Source organism: Pogona vitticeps, chromosome 2 (genome assembly GCF_051106095.1).
Source record: "Pogona vitticeps strain Pit_001003342236 chromosome 2, PviZW2.1, whole genome shotgun sequence".
Classification (NCBI taxonomy): domain Eukaryota; kingdom Metazoa; phylum Chordata; class Lepidosauria; order Squamata; family Agamidae; genus Pogona; species Pogona vitticeps.
The window spans coordinates 44,518,066-44,536,053 of record NC_135784.1 but is presented as its reverse complement, the minus strand read 5'-3'; the positions used below and the strand labels follow the sequence as shown (position 1 = coordinate 44,536,053).

The 17,988-nt window shown below is 40.1% G+C and overlaps 1 protein-coding gene across 1 annotated transcript in view; it reads left to right on the top strand.

The window, feature by feature from the left end:
- Nucleotides 1-996: 996 nt before the first annotated feature.
- The window catches only part of TMF1 (TATA element modulatory factor 1), a 29,435-nt gene continuing 12,443 nt past the window's right edge, over nucleotides 997-17,988 (top strand). Inside the window, exons 1-8 of the mRNA XM_020801682.3 lie at nucleotides 997-1,290; nucleotides 7,673-8,889; nucleotides 9,502-9,605; nucleotides 10,337-10,463; nucleotides 13,081-13,186; nucleotides 14,247-14,389; nucleotides 16,428-16,594; nucleotides 16,731-16,887. Of these exons, the coding sequence (XP_020657341.3) occupies nucleotides 1,125-1,290; nucleotides 7,673-8,889; nucleotides 9,502-9,605; nucleotides 10,337-10,463; nucleotides 13,081-13,186; nucleotides 14,247-14,389; nucleotides 16,428-16,594; nucleotides 16,731-16,887 (2,187 nt within the window). The 5' untranslated portion in view covers nucleotides 997-1,124. The remainder of the gene's footprint in view (nucleotides 1,291-7,672; nucleotides 8,890-9,501; nucleotides 9,606-10,336; nucleotides 10,464-13,080; nucleotides 13,187-14,246; nucleotides 14,390-16,427; nucleotides 16,595-16,730; nucleotides 16,888-17,988) is intronic.

Below are 17,988 nucleotides of genomic sequence, written 5' to 3'. Positions count from 1 at the left end.
CCAGTCAGTCTGCTCCCAAATCTTCCAACTCCTACTTCAAGATTTGGCTCAATCACTCAACTGTGCTATGCCCCATGCTGCTGGCACCGTTCGCATTCACCACAGGCTATATACTGCTCTGATCTGCCTGCCAGTGCGGCCCAGGATATTTGCCCACTCTCTAGTCTGACCTGTCCTCTGCTTCCCCAATGCTGTTAGTATTTCCTACTGGCATTCCCACTGGGTTAAATCAGTATTCCCTCTAAATATCTAGGCACTGCTGGCTGTTATTGTGTACTCTTGTTGTTTGACACCAAAAGTAGGAAGGTGTCAAGCAGACAGAGGGAAATCCTTTAAAAATATTTTGCCTGTTTATGTTCTCTTTAAAGAGGAAAATAATAACTATATAGTATTCATATTGATTGTAATGGAAGTTCTGGTTATCTGGAAATTCCAGGTATTTAAAATTTCCAAATTCTAAATCTGAAGTGCTCTCGTTCCAGTTGCGGATCCAAATTTTGATGCTTAGTGCACATCCTTATTTTTCATTTGTAATGTTATGAAAGGATGGAAGCAGTTAATGATGTGCCTTCAAGTCCGAACGGATTTTTAAGGACCCTAACAAGGTTTTCCAAGCAGGGGAGCAAACTGAAGGAGTAGTTTCTCCACTTCTTTTCCCTCTGTGAGTTTCCATGACCAAGCGTGGATTCGAACCATGGTCTCCAAAGTCTACTGAGGGAAGCAGTAACAGGTCATAAACAAGTCGCTGTCTCCCTTTCCTGTGTTTGCAGGGCAGGGCATTTCGAGAAGTGGAGGCGGGCGGGCAGGAGACTTCATCTTCCGTTGGGCCTACCAAGCAGCCCGGCTTGACGCTACCTTGGTGTCCAGGGCAACGGGGGAGGGTCGTCACGTGAACGGCAGCCGCTACCGAGGGCGCCGGCGCCGCTTGTTTTGCTACGTGGAAGCTGGAAGCCTGGCGCATGCGCGCTGTGTCGCCTTCCTTCTCGCCCGCTCCCCCACCCTGCCCCGCACCCGGCCTGGCGAACTGCCGTATCCGGGTGCATCCCTTCCGTCTCTCATGGCTGCCGAGGGGCGGCCGGGCGCGGGTGGAGGCTGAGAGCCGGCGGGTCGGGGACCAGAGGGAGATGAGTTGGTTCAACGCCTCACAGCTCTCGACCTTCGCCAAGCAGGCTCTGTCGCAGGCGCAGAAGTCCATCGACCGGGTGCTGGACATTCAGGCCGAAGAGGAGGAGGAGGGCGGCGGCGAAGGGGGCCCCGGTGACGGGCCCCGGCCCCGGCCCGGAGAGGCCGGTAAGGAGCCTCAGGGGCGAGGAGGAGGAGGAGCGGGGGGAGGGGGCCCCTCCTTTTGATCCCCGGGCTAGGCTGGCACTGAGGGACCCACCGACCCCACCCGCTGCCTTCATTCATAGATGCCCCCTCCCCCCCCAACACGGCGGGCACCTCCCTTCCGTCTGAACCGGGGTGATGCCTGCAGGATGCGTGTCGTTGCCAGCGGTGGGAGCTCCCCACCCTCAGCTTTGCTTAAGTGACGAGGGGGGGTCTTTTGAAATAAATAAACAAACAAATAAATAAAGGATCGTGCTGCAAATCATACAATTATTTTAATAATAACGGGGTCTGTGTTCCAACTGCGTGTGGATATACACGTGTCGTGTATGCATAGTACCCGCCGCTGCGTTGGTCATTGACACATCAGAGAATCGTAACATAAAGGGAAAGGAGGAAATGGGCGGATTTTTCGGTCCTTATTTCCCATGTACAGTCACATACTTGACATGTTTTGGGCAGGGAGGTGTGGGCAGGGGCTGTGTTGGTCTGTTGCCATAAAAGCAACCGTCTTGCAGCCTCTTAGAAATAGGTTTTATTTGGTACAAGCTTTAGTGGAAGACAGCAGCCCTCTTTGGCAGTTTCTCCTGTCCTTTGACCTATTGATTTTCTTCACTTATGTGTCCATTGTTTTTGTTTCATGCATCCTAACTGCATGCTTCCATTCCTCCCCTTACTAAGTGTGATCACCACTTAATCTTTATTAGTCTATGTATTTTAATCCATTTTTTCCTCTTTTCCATTCCAATTAATAAGGACAACTGAAGTAAGAGTATTACATAGACATACTTGGAGAGTGTCACATGTTTTGCCACATTAACTTATCTGTTCTAGTTGTTTTGCAGCATAGTCTTCTGATTCTCAGTTTTCTGTAATAGACTTCGCCCTTCCGCCATGGTATTTGTTTATATTCTTTGTTGAGCAGTGTCAGAACAGCTTATTCTGTCTTGGTCTTGTGGAAGAAGATCATAATTGTGATTGCTTTCTGTTGTTAACTTCAGTTTAAAGATTACACAATTCCTTTGTAATTACAGTATCTGGCCCCAGAGGGTTTGAATTTGTTTTTCTAAGCAGCCCCTGTACTTACAAAATCACCAAACTGACATAAGTTAAATCATTGAATGCTTTTATTAAAACAATGCTGCAAAAAGTCACTGATATGTTAGTCTTCCCTTATCTTGATTGTTGATATAACAGTTTTGTTAAAATAGCATTAAGGATTGTCATAGTTTATATTGTGAGAGAGCCAATTTTTCTGTAATATCAGCCTCTCCTCCTCCTCCCATAGACATCTGAGGCCCCTTCTCCAGTATGAGTATCCTGCCACTTTTCCACTGTAATCTTGTGTCACTTATCTCTACTAGTTGCTTGCCATTAACACACAGTAGCCAAAATCCTGTTGTTTACTGTAGTAAATCTCTCTAAAGTAGACCCATTGAGTCAGTGGAGATTTGGTGAGTCATTTCCTCTGTAGGTTCCATTGATTTAGGTGAGCCTACTCTAAATGCATTGATGCTTTTGAATTGTGGTGCTGGAGGAGACTCTTGAGAGTCCCCTGGACTGCAAGGAGAACAAACCTATCCATTCTGAAGGAAATCAACCCACAGTGCTCACTGGAAGGACAGATCCTGAAACTGAGGCTTCAATACTTTGGCCATCTCATGAGAAGAGAAATCTCCCTGGAAAAGACCTTGATGTTGGGAAAGAGTGAAAGCAAGAGGAAAAGGGAACAACAGAGGATGAGATGGATGGACAGTGTCATTGAAGCTACCAGCATGAATTTGACCAACTCCGGGAGACAGTGGAAGACAGGAGGGCCTGGCGTGCTCTGATTCACGGGGTCATGAAGAGTCGAACACGACTTAACAACTAAACAGCAACATTCTAAATGCAACTTAGAATACTGTAGATTCATTGAATCAGTGGAACTTGCAGAAGAGTTGACTCACTAAATCCTCATTAATTCAGCATGCCTATGGGGGTGTGATTTATTGTGTATACAGTATTTTGGCCACTGTCTCCCTGCAATTAACTTCTGACAAAACAAACAATCACCATGTGCTTTGTAATTATGTTCATTATTTTCCTTTCATGGTTTACTGGTATTGCATGCAAAGGATGGACCAACATGAAACATAAAATATCTCTGTTGTTTAGCAAATATTATTGGTATTGGAGAGAATTACAGACACTGGCCATGCCCCACATGTACTGTAAATATTAGATCAGGATGGATGAAAATCAATGATTTTTAAAAAAATCAAATTGATTTAAATCACGATTTAAATAAAAATGATTTTTTAAAAATTTAAATCATTAAAAAATGAGATTTTTAAAATAAAATCATATCCACTCCGCATTAGACCTTCAGTTTCAATGTTCTTCTGCACATTGAGAAGGTGATTGATCCCTTTATTATATCACTAGAAAAAATATGCTGTCATACACAGATTGTTTTTTGCAGACCCATCTATTCAAAACTAAATGTATCTATTCAAACTGGAATAATAGAGTTCTGATATAAGGGATACTGTATTCACATCTTTGGTTATGGTGGTTTGGGATAGGGCGACATTCCAGCATTGTCTCTCCCCCCCCCCCCCGCCCCATGTAGTTAAGACTAGAACTGCCCTTACTCTCAGCAAACATGGCGATTGGTTAGGAATGAGGAGACTTGCCATCTGAAACCTGAGGCTGTTTTGTGCGACAACCACTTCTGTTGAACTTCTTCCTTCTATGTTGTCTCCAGATGTATATCCTGAATGAATTATGTTAAAGGACTTAAGTGTTGTAATGCATATTTCATTATATTTGTTCATGGCGGTGCCATTTTAGATTATGGGTCTGTAGACACAGGATAATAGCTATATAATATTGAATTCCTAACTTCAATTATTCCTTAACTTTTTTCTTTTCACACTGTTTCCTTTTCATGCACTTTCCCTCTCCATTTGTGTACTTTTTCCAATTTATTTACTTTGCAATTGCCTTGTGCTTTTTCTTCGTTCTCCCATCAGCCTTTGTCAGGCAACAGATAAACAATTATGTTCATTCAGTGGAGTTATTTTCAAAGGTCAGTTTTAATGCATTATTAGAATAACAGTGGAATAATGGCTGTTCAAAAAACGTAAGCAAGTCCAGCTCATATTTGGTCTTCCCTTTTTTCCTGCTCCCTTCCACCTTTCCCAACATTTTTGTCTTTTCCTGCAAATTTTGTCTTCTCATCATGTGCTCAAAGTAGAACAGTTGCAGTTTCAACATCTTTGCCTCCACAGATAGTTCAGGCTTGATCAAAATCTGGGACCTACTTGTTCATCTTGTTGGCAGTCCACAATATCTGCAAAGGTGTCTTCCACTACCACATTTCAAACAAATAAATTTTCCCTTGTCAGCTTTCTTTACTGTCTCTCTCTCACATTCATACATAGTGATGAGAAACACAAGAGTGTGGATGATCTTGGTCTTGGTCTCCAGTGACACATCCTTACGCTTAATGATCTTTTCTGGCTCCATCATTCCTTCCCTTTTGAGTCTCAGTCTCAATTTGTGATCAGTTTCCTCTTGGATACTTGGTAAAAGCTTTCAATTTATCTTCATCAGCAATGGTAGTTGGAGCATAGATTTAAATGATGGTTTTTGTTGATAGGTTTTCTGTTGAGTTTGATTGATATTGTTTGGTCAGAGCTTGCATTATAACCTCTAACTGCTTGTGCTACATCTTGCCTCAGTTTTCAGTCCACTCCATTTTTCCTGATTTTGCCATTTCCAAAATGGAACACTGGATAGTTGTCATACTGGAAATTTCCCATTCTAATCCACTGGAGTTCACTGATACCAAGCACTGCAATGTTTATGTGTTTCATTTCTTGATTTATGACTTCCAGTTTATCTTGATTCATATGTCTCACATTCCATATTCTAATTGTATGTGTTGTACAGCTTTGGATCTTCCTTTCACCTCTGAGCACATCAACTACTAGATTTCCTATCGGCTGTAATCTAGTTGCATATGTCCTTGTATGCTAATATGTTTGTGTCCTATATCCTTTTAGTATGCTAGGCAATCTAAAGTACACCTGTAATTTGTGGTGGTTTTCTGGGAACCCACAAGGATCCTTGCTTGCTTTAACTCTATAAGTAAGTGTTACTGTATACAGTGACTGCTATTCCCATGTTTGTGATGTCCCAACAGTATTATCCAATATCTGTAACTGGGAAACATGTCTGTGTTGTTTAATGTAATGTTGTGCACCTCCTTACAGCTTTCTGTAATGTAATGTATGGAAATATGCCAAAATGTCTTTGCAGGTAATGATTTATGGCAGGCTTGTATGTGCCTTGTGATTTTAATTCTGAGTAGCACAATAAAAAGATCTTCCAACTTTAGCACTTCTTTTCATTACATTTGTATGTTAAATTCTAGAGTGTGGTGGTACTCCGTCTTCAAACATGTCTAAAACGTGGGAGATTGTTTTTAAGACCAAGGTGGTGAAATGATGTTCAGTTCCAGAAAATTTTCCATCTTTGGATGGAAGCACAAGAGTGGGATAAGTAAGCTACAGATACACTAATGTGCATTAGCTTGAGCTCTAATGTTAAAATGTGTTTATGCAGAAAGATGAAATAAAGTTTTAACTGTGCAAAGTAGATCTTACAAAGATGAGAATAAGATAGCTTGCAATATTACAGTAAGATAGGTAGAAATACATGTGTGGCATATGTCCTGATGACCTTATTTCCTTAACCATTTTGTTACTGAAGGAGCTGTATTATGTGTTATTTCCTTGTGGCTCAATGTTATCTATAGTTTGTCTGATAAAAGTTTTCAATTCCCTGGTCCATAAGTTTCCTTATAAGGTTCTGGGGTGATGATGGCAAGAAGGTATGTCAGTATGTTGGTTTAAAACAAGCAATATAAAAAAGTTTAAGCCTTAGGTTTTACTGGTTGGAGAATGAGAGGATCTCTACTAAAGCCATTTATGTGAGTGAAGCAAAACATCAGGTTTTATTAATATTAATATTTCATTTTAAGGGAGATGGCATATATCTCTGTAGCAATGATTGTATGGGAATTGCTTTATGCAAAAGCCACCACTTAGGTGGAGGATCAGTAACCTGTGAAGACTGTATCATGACTGTATTAGGACAAACTGTATTTTATCATGTGTACAGACCCAGGACATACATACTCTCTTTCAATGCTCCTGTGAGATATTGGCATAATCTTCTTTTGAAGCTATGCAAATAGCATAACTTTTGACTGAAAAGAGCCCCAAGTTATGAAAGCTCCATAGATATTTATCAGTTGCACACTAAGTCGTACTTCCCAGTATGAAACTGACAATGTCTCTGATTGCTTAACTTCGGGCAATTTGCTTCCAAAAGCTACACCCTTTGTGCTATGCCAGGATAACTAGGTAAGAGGATTCAAGCACTGAAAGTTTTCACTTTAGGTTTAGCATTATTTATGAAACTTAAACTATGTATAAGCTTAGAGTTTATGGAAAACAAATTTCATAAAATACAGTTTAAACATAGCCATGCTTAGGACTAACCACTGCTTTTCCGGTTTCAGAGACATTATTAAACTGTGTTTAATTAGAAAGAAGCAAAACCTTGCAGTTTCTTCTTTGTAGATTCATAGAGGAGAGGAATACTGGGAGCTGACAAACTCAAGGCTCCTACGCTAATTTGTAAAATTGTGATTTATTATTATTTCTGAAAGGGACATGGTGGCGCTGTGGGCTAAACCGCAGAAGCCTGTGCTGCAGGGTCAGAAGATCCGGCAGTCGTAAGATCGAATCCACGCAACGGAATGAGCACCCGTCGCTTGTCCCAGCTCCCGCCAACCTAGCGGTTCGAAAGCATGCAAATGCGAGTAGATAAATAGGGACCACCTCGGTGGGAAGGTAAACAGCGTTCCGTGTCTAAATCACACTGGCCATGTGACCACGGAAAGATTGTCTTCGGACAAACGCTGGCTCTATGGCTTGGAAATGGGGATGAGCACTGCCCCCTAGAGTCGAACACGACTGGACAAAAAAAAAAATTGTCAAGGGGAACCTTTACCTTTACCTTTATTATTTCTGAATGTAGCTGATCTCATTATCATGTACAAAAGACTATTTTTGCTAGACTGTTCTTGGTATGTGTGTGCACATAATCATACAGACGCTTCTACATGCACAGCAACATGCAAGGTTACTTCACGCTTTATGAAAGGTCTTTAACTGAAAAGGAGAAGACCCAACAGTGGGAGCCTATCTAATCGTGATTTAAAAATACATTTATCTTTTTAAATTTGAATTTTCTCCTCAATTGTTTTTCTCCCCCCCCCCCCCCGTAGGAATAAATTCTCTTACAAGTGGAGGATGGGATACTTCTTCCTGGGGGGCAAGCTCAAATACAGAACCCCAGAGTCAGCCAGCATCATCACCAACAGCCATCACCAAACCAGTGAGGAGGACTGTGGTAGATGAGTCAGAAAATTTCTTCGGTGCCTTTCTTTCTCCATCAGATGTTCAGAACATACAGCAAGGTCCAGTGGTATCTACGCCACCTACCAAATCTCAGCGACCCAAAGAAGATGTAAAAAGCACAATACAAGAATCTCTGCACACTGATCTTTCAGAAACACAGCCAAAAGATTTTGCTACAGTTTCCCCCGTCGAACTGAAAAACTTCAGTAGCTCCCAGGAGAACCTGGAAGAAAACCATTCCTTAGGTAATTCAGAAGTCAAGCATGACGAAAACAGTAGTAAAGGTACTGATCAAGAGGAATCTCCTGAGATTCCCAAGGTAGCAGAATCTGCTGCCATTGTGAAATCAGTGTCAACAAGTGATGGACCTGGACCTGTGCCTGACATCTCCGTGCAGCCTCTTTCTGCAGAGACAAAGAACTTAGGCCTGGAAACAAAGGAGCGAAAAAGCGAGGATCGGCAAAGCAATACACCTTCACCTCCAGTTAGTACCTTTTCCTCAGGGACATCTACAACTAGTGATATAGAAGTTTTGGACCATGAAAGTGTAATAAGTGAGAGCTCAGTCAGCTCAAGGCAAGAAGCTGCCGACTCCAAAGCCAGTCTTCATCTGATGCAGACGTCATTTCAGCTCTTATCAGCATCCGCTTGCACGGAATATAATCGCCTAGACGACTTTCAGAAGTTGACTGAGAGTTGCTGCTCCTCCGATGCTTTTGAAAGGATAGACTCATTTAGCGTGCAGTCTTTAGACAGCCGAAGCGTAAGTGAAATTAACTCAGACGATGAATTGTCAGGTAGGGGATGCGCTTCGGTATCTGTTGCCATCAGCGTCCCTGTACTAAAAAGTGATGAGGCCGAACCTATAAAAAACAAATCTGAAAGTCTCGTGCTGGCTGCAGAAGAAACAGAAATGGAGGAAAGTGCGCGAAGTGCAACCCCTGTAAACTCTGAGCAGCCAGATGCCTTGGCTGTTTCTGTGCCAACTGTTGAAGGGCAGACCCAGAAGGAGGACATGGTGTTTCTTCGGTCCAGAGCGGAGAAGTTGTCCAATGCGGAGTGTGAAAAAGAAGAGCTTTGCAAGGTAATTCCAGAGCTTATCTTCGAAATTGCTGATGTTTGTGCAGTGAAAAAGATGCAGTAGGTTTTTTGGGGGGGAATATAATGCCATCCAGTACAGGTTGGATCCCTGTCCCCTGATTTGCCTTCTGACAGAGTACCAATGTCTTGTCTGGATTAAGTTTCAAGTTGTTAGCCCTCATCCAGCCCATTACTGACAACAGGCACTGCTTTAAGCACAGAGCAACTTCCTTGAAATCCAACTGTTGACTTTTGCTTACATCTGTTCCAGCTGTTTCTTATGATGGGGCTTTGTGGGGATCGAGGTTTGTTTGTCTTCATGATCAAAATTTATTCAGATATAATCCTTGTATACACAGAGAGATGAATGTTGTAGGTTAAATCAGAGCCTCCATAAAAGATACAGTTTCTGTCACTTTATTCATAAACATACTTGTATAAAATTCAAGCTGAATGACTATGTCCTAGAAAACTATTAGAAACATTCTTGTTTCTTATTAGGCAAGTAACAATCTGTTTAGACAGAGCAGTCTGCATTTATTTATTTCCATTGCATTTAAGACACCTTATAGCCATTATACCAATCTTCTCACTACTTCTCTAAAATCTTCTTCAGATTATTGATTCCTTGACGGAGAAACTGGAAATGAGGGAAACTCAGCTATTAAACGTTAGTAAAGAGAAAGCACACCTAGAAGAAGCTTGTGATAACTTTAAAGAGTAAGTTTTAGTCAATAGCATTAATGTTGAGACGGTAAAGTTCAGATCAAAATGTTGTGATCACTTTTGCTTAACACATGTGTTTTTTTTTTGGGTTTTGCCACACATAGCTTTCCATGTACTTAAAATTAATGGCTTTTAACACATTGTTTTAACAATTGAATTACATTATTGAATATCACTGAATAGTACTACAGTGAGTGTTATCAGTCTTCAATAGCTGAGATAACAATTTGTTCATTTGGGGATTTGAAGTCAAGCAAGGCGTTTCCTTTGCTTTAACCTAGCCCTTGCAAATCTGACATTAATTCAAGTGCAGTTTTTGCCCAAATCCTTATTGTTTATTTGTAACATCTGTCAAAAAGGAACATGCTTGCAGAAACTTGATCAAAGCTGGTTTCATTGTTGATTTTAAAAAGGAGCAAGATGGGGAATACCTAACTAAGTTCTGAGTGGGAGCAGGTGCATGGTGGGAGTTTGCCAGACTATTTGGCTTGTTTCAGCACTTGCAGCTAGGGCAAGATGGTCGAAGTGGCTTCATACATGTATGTCAATCAAAAAGTTTAAGAATGGAGCCAGTGAGGGAGTCCTCACTTCCTGTTTCTTGGAAGGAGAATTGCGTGTGTGTGAGTGTGAGAGAGAATTGGAGAAAATGTGCTTGTACATGTGCATCTAGCATGCAGTTTGAAATGCCAGGTACATTCATAATGATGTAGATGTTTTCTGTTTAGTGAAATCTTCAAAATTAAGGACGAGAACAGTAGCATTTCATCTCTCAAAGAAGAGTTTGCTCAGCGAATAGCAGACGCAGAGAAAAAGGTTCAGTTAGCATGCAAAGAGAGAGATGCAGCTAAAAAGGTAATGTTTTCTTGTGGTGATTTTTTTAAACAGTGTCATTGCTGGATTTCTTGAAATCAGACTGTGAGATCCAACTTAGTTTCAGATGGTGTGCCATACAAAAGCCACAACAGTGTCACAGGAATCCATAAGGGTGTTGTCAGGGGAAAAAAAGACTACCAGTAGTATGTAACCCCACCATCACACCACAGTCATCATAATGATGTAGTTAATCAGAAACCAGGTTGTGAGTAAGAAAATTATTGACGGAAAAATTTCAATAATATTTTTCCCCATAAAATTCATTAGTAATTATGAATGGATGCCAGTACAATATTAGATAAGCCCTCCAGTATAAACGTCATTTTAGTGAGTTAAATGATTTATTTTTTATTGAATTTATATCCCATACCATCTGGTAACCAGGCCACTCTGGGCGGCTAACAACAGTATTAGGAACAATATTAAAATAAATACATAATAAATAGGAAAATTAAAACAGATGGCAATAAAAGTGGTAAAAAGGGTGATGGAGAAGATGGTAAAAAGGGAGGGTGACATCTTAATGCTCTGGGAAAGCCTGGCGGAAGAGCCAGGTCTTCAATGCTCTTTTGATCCCATCCAGTGAGGGTGCCAGGCAAATCTCAATAGGCAGAGGTAGAGTTCGTTGACCTTTGCAGGCTGTATTTTTCAGTGCTGGGAGCCAGGCTTTGTTCTGCCCAGCCACAAGGACCGGTGATCACTGCACATAAAAGACCAGCTAACGACACCCATCAGTCACAGTGTCAGATAATCTCTCCCCCTTATCACAGTAATACACCCACAACAAAAAACCTGCTGATCACCATAATCACCCAATCTCCTGAACAGCCATAAATACGCAACTACCCAGGCAAACTGCATCAGAGTACAGACAGAGTTCTGACTCCTGTCCTCTGAAGATGCTGGCCACAGAGACTGGCGAAGCATTAGCCAAACAACCTGGAAAACCCACAGCAACCATTGGATCCCGGCTGTGAAAGCCTTCGAGAATACTCCTTAACCTTCAACCACCATACAATACAGTGTTGCATTTCTTCTTTCAGGAAATTTCAGGAAATTTTTATTGTCACAATACCCCTGTGAGTTATTAGCAACCACACTGACCGGTTCTCCATTTAAGATTTCATCTGGTTCACCAGTTTATTTTAGAATTACAAGTCAAGAATAGACGCATCCTAAAGATCCTTACGAGGAGTGAAGTGTGAGATAATGACAGGCTGAAAATTACACAGTGATACTTGTGGCCAGGTGGAGATTTGACTCCAGCTCTCCCCACTTCTAGCCTGATATTCAAAGCATATCACTATTTAGTAAAAATATTTTTTAAATGTGCATGTCATATTCTAGGAAAACCTTCTGGAAAATTTTCCATTTTAGACTTTCCCACATAACTGGCTAGAATCCTGGAACGAAATACACATGTACAATGACAGACAGCTGGCAATGAGAGACAGCTGGCAAAATAACTAGCACCACTTGCATGGTTTCCTTTCTGCCATCATGTAACTCAGCAGGATTCTGATAATTGTCTTTAACTTCTAAACTATAGGATAGAACCTCTAGTATGGCAGTTTTCAGAATTTGTCATAGTAAATATTTTTCAGATTAAAACGTTCTAGCAACCTAGCCCAATTAAAAGAAGGCTAGCAGTGCCGCCATATAGAAAGACAGATCTATTCCAACCTTCTTTGTATGAATTAAAGATATCTTGAGTCAGTGGAAATGGAGCAAGCTTTCCATCTTGAAAGGGATAGGCCAAGTTTTTTTTTTTTAATGGTGAAATTAATTATTTGGCCAAAGGGGACTTCCCACTTGTTTCTTCTTGAACAGCCTCACTTGTGAAACCTGGTAACTTGAGACTAGGCTCGTTTTGAAAGTGTTCTGTAATATCCTATAAAAGGCAGCCGAACAATGAGAAAAAAGCAAAACAGCAACAAAATCTTAGCAGTATATTTTAACCAGAAATTGTTGGGTTTACTGACTGAAAGAATTATGGAGGAGCTTTCACGTATAACAGCTAACCATGTGTTTATTTGGAAAACAGTATTTCTCAGCTTGCATTGCAGGAGAACTATAGGAAATTGATGAGTGAAAGTGTGCTAATTATAGAAAATTAGGCTTCAGCTACAGAATAGAGTCCATCCTCTTATTCAAGATGTAAATAAGGTAACATGCTTGAACAGTAATAGGTATCCACTAAAGCAGCAGAACCAGTTGTAAAAACCTCACGGTATTGGCCAAAAAAATCAAAACCAAAACCTGAATCTTTTGATGCCACATATGAGCAATACACCAGCTTTCTTCTATATAAAGGAAATTTTGGGTGAAGTGGCAGTGCAGGAATGATGCCTGATGTGGCAACTTTTTTTAAATTGTCAGTATTTTATAGCTCACAGGCCACTGTTCTTGGATTAATACAAATCATGAATTGGTATGTTCGCTTTCATCAAAAATATTAGATATGTGTTTATTATTAGAATACTGATAAACAGTTCATTTTTTATTATTATGAGGAAAATCCCATAAGGTTCAAATATTTTTAGTAGTCGTGGTCAAAAAGTATATAAGGAAATAAAATTATTTAATTTTTTTGTAGGAAGTAAAAATTCTCAAAGAAGATTTAGCAACTAGATTAAACAGTAATGAAACTGCTGAACTGCTAAAGGAAAAAGAAGAACAAATTAAAGGATTAATGGAAGAAGGTAGGTATGAGTAAACAACAGATGATGGAAAACAGGCTTAACATGTTTCTTCATGTCTTTAGCTATTTTAAAGCTGTACTATTACAGGTAGCTAAGTGCAATATTAATTTTAAAGGGTTGATGAAACATAGAACTTTGTAGTTTTTCAGAAGTATGTAATAGGATAAAGTTGAACTTTTGCAGCTTCCCACTTGCCAATTTATGTTCTCTGAAAGAATAAAGATAGGAAATGGAGTATACGAAAATAGTATAGTTGTAGTGTTGAGCTGCATAACACAGTAAAAACCTCCTTTCTGCAGCTTTAGTTGTAATTAAATGTCCCGGTTCTGTCATCACCAATATCAAGTGTGTAAGAAATCAAGGCAACTCAAGCTTCAAACTGATAATTATATATTTTGATACTTATTCTTTCTGTATTTATTTCACAACTTCTATTAGGGTCTTTAGGTCATGCCTGATCAACAGAGCATTCAGTACTCTGTAAGGGCCAGTGCCTAGATTTTTCCAGTTGCCTAACTTGACTAGAAACACTTATGTAGTCATTGTTGGATTATTATCTTCTACTGCTGAAGTAAACATTTCTTTAAATTGTGAAAGGTATATATTGAAATGCTTGCTTTTTATTTTGTTAGTATGGATAAAAATTTTCAGCAGCTAAAATCCTATTGGCATTTCACTCCGAAGTAAATAAAATTAAATAAATTACAGTGGCAAATATCAGCTGACTAACAAGATGTTGGTTATTTGGACGTTGGTTATTTGCATGGCAGCTACATGACTGGCGAATGACTAGGCATTTGACCAGCATCTCATTAATTAGCTGCAATTTGCTGCCATGACTTGCATGTCTTCATTTATTCCATAGTATTTTATCCTGCCAGATAGAATGTAACCTAATTCAAAGTCTAGTGAACCTGAAGTGTCTATGTTTTAACACAGGTGATACATGAGTGTAAATCAAGATATTTGTGTGCACTGGGTTGTGAATTGGTGTGAAGAAATACAGATGTATGTTAAAGATGCACTGGTGTTAGCTAATTAAGTCCCTTTTTCTTTTCAGGAGAAAAGCTTTCAAAACAACAGTTGCAAAATTCTAACATCATCAAGAAACTAAGAATGAAAGAGAAGGAGAGAGAAAATACTAATATAAAGCAGAATAAAAAAATCAAGGAATTAGAAGAAGAGTTACATCATTTGAAAAAGGTTGGGTGAATTTTAGATACAAATCTTTAAAGGGAGTTCTGACTAGTTATTTGGGTTGCACTGTTTCTTATTTATTTTGCTTATTTTTTATTCCAAGCATATGTATTCCATCTCCAAGGATGAAGGTAGCTTCCAAGAGGAATTAAACATTTTATAAAACACATTGGCTAAAATCCAGTTGATAACTTTTATGATGCATAAGGCTGAGGGTGTCATCAGTGGCAGCCTTTTTTCAGGAAATAAAAGTTTCCAGTTCACCTCCCCAAAGGTTCCAAAGATCCTTTGGGATGTCCTTTGTCCTAAGAAAGCCATAAATGCACCCAAGAAATCGTACAAAATATTTAAAAGATAAATCTCAAGTCAGAAAAAAAACACCAATAAATTACAGCGTTAAAAGCAATGACACATATTATATATTAAACTTGTTTAATATAAATAATTTAAATCAATTTAAAAGCACATTTAGAAAGTTAGAAAAACCAACATACCCCAATGAAGCTCATCCACTGGCAACTACATACTCATCACAAGGCTGCCTGAAGACTGGAAGCAGTTTATCTGCTGGCAGAAAGATGGCGGGTGGGAGGCAGCCTTGCCTTCTGTGGCAGAGAGTTCCATTGAAATGGACCTCTCCCATATATTCACGTAGCACACTTGTGAAGCTGGGGAGACCGAGAGAAAGGCCTTCCCTGCAGATCTTAAAACCTGCCCAAACTCATATGAAGGGTTTTTAGGATTTTGGAGTGAGGGTGATAAGGGATGCTACAGGAGATAGGAAGTCACCCTCTTCTTGTTCCTTCCAGTGGAAACCTAACGTTTGGACACTATCTGTAGTGCCTGATCTGTAGCATGCCCTCCTCTGAACGTGCCCTGTCTGTAGTGCACTAGAACGGCCATGGCCATAAACCCAACATGAAAGAAATATAGGCTGAATCATAGCTGTGTAAGTCACATAACAAACCTTATAATGTGGTATATGAAGAATTGTTTCCAGCCTTCAAATGTGCCAGGGCCCCCAGGAGGCCATATGCCTCCTCACCCAAGAATGGCTGCACTAAAGTAAGACTGCTGTAAATGACACTGTGAGGATATTTCATGCTGAAGGCTCTGCATCATGCTTTAGATGGTTTTTCTTTCCATAGTGTGTGATTCCTGTACCGAATACAGTGAATAGCATAGCTGATGAACAGCAGTGGTTTTGGATCAAAATATTGGTCCCAGACCGTAAAGTGATTTCAAAACAAGAACCAATACCTTGAATTTGGGCAAATTATAGTTGCTCTTTTAATTATTAAATGTTATTTGGGGAATGAGCTTTCTTGGAAGCTTTTGGTTTTTTTTTTTTTTTTTTTTTTAAACCTAGGTGAACACACAGAATAGATTGAGTATGTTGCCACCTTCCAACATGTATTAGGAGACAGGCTGCAGTATTTTATATTAACTGCAACTCTTTGACAAATGCAGTGAAAGTTACAAATTGTGACATTATGGGGCAGTTGTGTAATTGTTTTTGTTGCAGAGCCAGGTGCTGTTTGGTAAGGCAAATGGGCCTCACTACTTGCTGACTCTGTCAAACCTACAGTTCAATGCATTCCAATGGGGGGGGAATTCACCAAAAATTAACGAAGAGTCAGAACAAAGCCAAATTAAGTTTGCAAAGGTTTTACAAGGTGCACTAACAATTCCAAGCATTTAAAACAGTTTTTGAACATTTTAAGACACTTTAAAAATAGCGAAAATGGACCTGTCAAAACCATTGAAATGCATTGAAACCTATTCAATGCATTCCAATGGGGGAAACATTGTTTCACTTAGCAATGTTTCCTATGGCGATTTTCGCTTAAGGACGGTAATCCGTTCCCATTGCAACGGATTATCCGGTTTTCAATGCATTCCTATGGGAAATGGTGTTTCGTTTAGCGATGTTTTCCCATAGCAATGTTTTTTTGGGAACCAATTAACATTGTTAAGCGAGGCACCACTGTATCTCCTAAACCATAGCTGGATAATAGATTGTAATGAACTTTCATTACAACAGGTGTTGGATGGCAAAGAGGAGCTTGAAAAACAGCATAGAGAGAACATTAAGCAGCTAAATAGCGTGGTTGAACGACAAGAGAAGGAACTGGTCAGATTCCAGCTGGATCTTGAAGATCTGGAAGAGAAGAATCGAAGCATTCAAGCAGCTCTCGACAGTGCTTACAAGTAAGGGTATTTCCATAAAATGGACAAGAATGTTATGTTTGAGCCTAGTAGAAATCCTTCTTCATTTAGGAGAATGCTTCTATATATTCTGTTGTATGCTAAAGTGTGTATGTTGTGACATTCTCTTCTTTTCTAGAGAACTAGCAGATCTTCATAAAGCCAATGCTACAAAGGACAGTGAGGCGCAAGAAGCAGCTTTAAGTCATGAAAGGAAAGTGAAGGAGGAGCTGAGCTTAACTCTGGAGCGGGCCCAGGAGGAGGCTCGTCAACAGCAAGAGGCTTTAGCCATTCAGGTCAGTGTTAGGTGCGGTGACTAGAGCTGACAAGTGTTTTTATTGCCAGCATTATTTTTCTTAATGCTTACACTTCACATCATAGCAGTGAGCTCTGGAAACCATAGAAATGGTCCCCTAAAAAGGATATAGTTAAGCCCAAGCAGGAATGAATGAATCATAAATTGCAATCCTGTTGCATAGTTATGCAAACTACATAATTATTGGAAACATATTGCTGTAAGCTAAGAATTCCTTGTAGTCATCTGTTGCGATACTGAGTCACACAACTCAGCATGCATGGTTTCTTAGCTTCCAGCAATTCTCCTCTGAAAGTTACACTGTGGAAGAGTATTTTAGCCAGAGAGACATACTGTATATACTCAAATATAAGCCTAGTTTTTCAGCACATTTTTTTTTGCTGAAAAAGCACCCCCTTGGCTTATACTCGAGTCAGTGTCAAAAATTGCATGTTCTCCCCTGCAGTACGGGTGTACTCCAGACTCCCCTGCTCATCTATGGATGCCTGCAGCCTCTGTGGGTGGTCTGATAACCTGGGTTAAGTACACAGCATTTCCGCTTCCAGAATAAACCCATCCTCCTCCTTCTGCATATTCTATGTACCCACCTTCCTCCTCCCATCTTCCTCCTCCATCCTCCTTCTCCCTCCATCTTGTTACGCAGCAGTAGAGCAGTAGATAAGCACAGCATCTGGTAGTCCTCTCTCTGCAGGCTGTGAAGTGTGTCTTGCAGCATAGAAGGGCAGTATCTTCAAAAACATTTAGCCTACTGATGCCTCAATTAATGTAATTTTATTGGTATCTGTTTTTATTTTTGAAATTTACCAATAGCTGCTGCATTTTCCACCCTTTGCTTATACTCGAGTCAATATGTTTTCCCATTTTTTGTGGTAAAATTGAGTGCTTCGGCTTATATACAGGTCGGCTTATACTTGAGTATATATGGGTAAAATTATATGGAGAACAGTGAGAGGACTGCAAACTGAAAGCAGGGATGAGGAATGTTTTAGACTACTAACTCTCCCAGTACTATACCACTGGTCATACTTGCTGAGACTTTGGGCTTGGAGAGCCCCATCACAATCTTAATAGACCGCCACCA